Source organism: Trachemys scripta, chromosome 4 (assembly GCF_013100865.1).
Source record: "Trachemys scripta elegans isolate TJP31775 chromosome 4, CAS_Tse_1.0, whole genome shotgun sequence".
Classification (NCBI taxonomy): Eukaryota; Metazoa; Chordata; order Testudines; family Emydidae; genus Trachemys; species Trachemys scripta.
The window spans coordinates 116176903-116180455 of NC_048301.1; the positions used below are offsets into that span (position 1 = coordinate 116176903).

At 54.6% G+C, this 3553-nt stretch overlaps 1 protein-coding gene across 1 annotated transcript in view; it reads right to left on the reverse strand.

Annotated features, from left to right (window-relative positions):
• Positions 1–3120, reverse strand: part of LOC117877432 (myelin regulatory factor-like) — a 17085-nt gene extending 13965 nt beyond the window's left edge. Inside the window, exons 1-3 of the mRNA XM_034770546.1 lie at positions 2274–3120; positions 1426–1587; positions 114–407 (exon numbers count right to left, since the gene is read on the reverse strand). Coding sequence (XP_034626437.1) covers positions 114–407; positions 1426–1587; positions 2274–2478 — 661 coding nt within the window. The 5' untranslated portion in view covers positions 2479–3120. The remainder of the gene's footprint in view (positions 1–113; positions 408–1425; positions 1588–2273) is intronic.
• Between the last annotated feature and the right edge of the window lie 433 nt (positions 3121–3553).

Below are 3553 nucleotides of genomic sequence, written 5' to 3' on the forward strand. Positions count from 1 at the left end.
AGGTGGGCGGGGGGGGGGGTTACAAATGGGCTGAAGGACATTTCTGGTGTGTAATGCTGCTGTTTGGATCTAGCCAACCAGACTGCTGGGAGAGGGGGAGGGGGCCCACTTACCGTCTTGCCCAGTGCCCGTGATGCTGGGCTGCTGGCTGGCAGGCTGGGCGATGCTGCGCTGCTGCCGGGTCTGCCCCAGCGGGAAGCTGTTTCGTGACAACGAGAGGCTGGAGATGTATTTGGATTTGCTCTGAATGTGGGTGAAGGGGGAGGAGGGGCTGGCGTTGGGGCTGCCAAAGCCCTGCGACCGCTCCGGGGTCTTTGGCCACTTGGCGTGAGAGGTCACCTTCCCCGTCACACCCCTTGATTTGGCTTTGATACTCATCCCTGGCAGGAGGGAGGTGTGGATCTGGTCTGGGGAGGAAGGGAAAAGAGGGATCAGAGTCAGAGAGGGGACAGACAGAGACAAAGCAAGGCAGGTGCTTCTCCAAGCAGAAGCACCATCAGGACATCTCTGAGGAAGGCAGCAGCTTATTACAGGAGGCAGACGGAGAGCACCCGTCTTCTGTTCATCTGTCCCATCGCTCCTCTTGCTACCCAATTTATACCCCCTTCTCCAGGTAACCCGTCCCTGGAGTGAAACTCCAGAGCCATTGACAGAAAGGGAAGCCAATGAGAGTTTGGGATCTGCTGAGGGAACGGAGGTGAGGGGAAGCCTCTGGCAAGAAGAGTCCAGATTCCCCACGCGGGAGCGAAGCTCTGCAGTCGGGGCGGGTGCAGCTTGGGTCAATGAACAACACTATCTGTGATACCAGACAAGGCGGAAGGGAGCAAGCCAGCTTCTAGAACCATTGCCCGTATAGCTACCGGATGGGCCAATCATAGCTGGATGACGGCCTAGCAAGCCTGAACTTGTAACAGCACAGACCCAGGAGCTATAACAGATGTGGGGAGTGCTCAGTCTCTGTGACAGCTGCAGCTAGTACGGCTGGTGAGGAAACACACACGCTGCTCCATCTTGGGGGGACTTGACCAGCAGGAATGAGGCTGGAGCTCAGGGCACAGACTCTCTCTAAATCCTCCCCCAACACCATGGAGAGACTGCAGGTAGCATCTGGGCTATATGTCCCAAGCAGAGCGTTTGCTGTCCCCAGAGAGGTTTCAACCACCGAGGGTGACTTATAGCGTGTGCATGAACATTAGTGTGTGTGACCCATCACTTCCAGCCGTCACAGGCTGCTGGGGGCCAGGCATGGGGGTATCAGCTCCTCAAAGCACCCAGCATCGAGGGGAGACAAAGTTCACAGACAGGGGGCACACGTCCCTTCAGAAGGTGCAGAAGCAGGAAGCAGTGCTGGGCCTGGGTAAAGTCACCCTCCAGAGCAGATGCTCGCTCCAAGTCTTGGCATGTCCCAGATGGGCTGATACTTACCTGTCCTGTTGGGGGCATGCGTGGGGCTGCTCTCAGAGACAGCAACAGCGGAGGCATTGGTGGGAGCAGCAGAACAGCACATGGAAAAACACGGAGGGCTGAAACACACAGCGATGCTACGGCTGGGCAAGCGATAGGCAGAGTCAGGCCCATTCACTGTCACTGCAAGATAAACACCAAGGAGACTTGCTATGAGCCAGCATCAGAGGGATGGAACAGCATAAGCAGCACTAAGAGCCCCTAAGAACCCCCAGCACTGAGACCCGGCACCACCCCCTCTGCTGTATCCCAGACCCTGGGAACCTCCGGCCCCATCCTCTCTGCTGTATCCCAGTCCCCGGGAACCTCCGGCCCCATCTCCTCTGCTGTATCCCAGCCCCCAGGACCCCCCAGCGCCGAGACCCAGCCCCACCCCCACTGCTGTATCCCAGCCCCCCAAAACCCCCGCCCCCGGGAACCTCCAGCCCACCCCCACTGCTGTATCCCAGCCCCCAGGAACCCCCAGCACTCAGACCTAGCCCCACCCCCACTGCTGTATCCCAGCCCCCGGGAACCCGCAGCACTGAGACCAGGCCCCACCCCCACTGCTATATCCCAGCCCCTGGGAACCCCCAGCACTGAGACCCGGCCCCATCCCCTCTGCTATATTACAGGCCCTGGGAACACGCCCCTCCCCCGAGACATGGCTGCATCCCCTATTGTATCAAAGCTTCTGGGAAAGTGCATGAGCTCTACTATTGTACATGGAACTTTGAGAACTGCCAGCATTGTTTGTGGTGGCTTGGTTGGAGCAGAAGCATGTCCCCTGCCACTCGCTCCCCGCTCCGGCCTGCAGAGCTGGTACCTACCAGGGTGCGGGGAAGTGCCATCACTAGGTCTGTCTGACGAAGCCGTGGAAGAAACAAGCTGAGTCTTATCAAAGTTCTGATTTAATCTAAAATGCAGGAAATGTGTGTAAGAGCCTTTCACATAAGAAACACAAGCACTGTCTAGATCTGTATAGAAGGGGTGGTATGAGGGGCAGTGTGGGATTGGGAGGGGCAGAGCAGACATGGAGAGAAAGCAAAAGCTAGGAGATGGGACAGGGATGGAGAGCAGACATGGAGAAAGAGGAAGAATGGGCAAGTAGTGAGCAGGACAGGAAAGGGGGAGAGTGCCAGGCTGGGGAAGGAAATGGTTGGCAGAGACAGAGCAGAGCTAGGAATACAGGGATTGTCAGGCCAGATCTAGCCTAGGATCCTGGATCTGGCACTGACCAGCTCTAGCTGCTTCAGAAGAAGTTCTAAGAAGCTCCTTAGTAGGTAATTATGGAATAACCTGCCCCCAGGGGAAGTTTCTTTCTGTTCCGGTCAGCTAGGGGTTAGTTTATTGCCTGAAGCATGGAGCTTTACATCCTTTCTAAAAGATCTCTTGGTGCTCCCCAACATAAGCAGAGGGTATCCTTAACTAGACACACGTCTAATCCTTTTCTGAACCCAGTAGCCCTGTGTCTCAATCATCTCTTGTGCCTGTGGGTTTCACACACTAATTATGCTGTGTGTAAAGGGTTTCCTTTTATCAGATTCAAATGTATTGCCTTTCTATGTTCTCGAATATCCCCTTATTCTAGCATTACAAGAAAGGGTGAAGAGAAGTCCCTGGTCTACCATCTCCCTCCCAGTCATTATTGTATTCTCCTTTCTCAGACCCACCTCCTTTCTAAACAAAACCGCTCCCCCACCCCATCTTTTCTCTCTCATCTCATAAGGAAATCTCTCCACGCCCTCAATAATCTCCACTGCTCGGCTCCAGAGCTCTGCTCTTTTTGAGACACAGTGACCAGAACTGATCACAGGATGCCAAGTGAATGTGGCTCATTCATGATCTAGAACAGCAGTAGATAATACTGTCAGGGTTATTCTCCACTCCATTCCTCTTGCACCTTCACACTTGATTTGGTTTCCTGACCACGGCGACAGCTTGAGCAGGGGTCTTCACTGAGCTGACTGCAAAGATGCCCAGGTATCTTTCCAGAATGGTCACATTTAGAGCCGAGTAAGGCACTGGAATAGTTCATATTATTCCCTTCTGCGTGCATTACTTTACCTATTTCAACACTGAGGCCCTGTCTCACTACCACTTAAGTCAA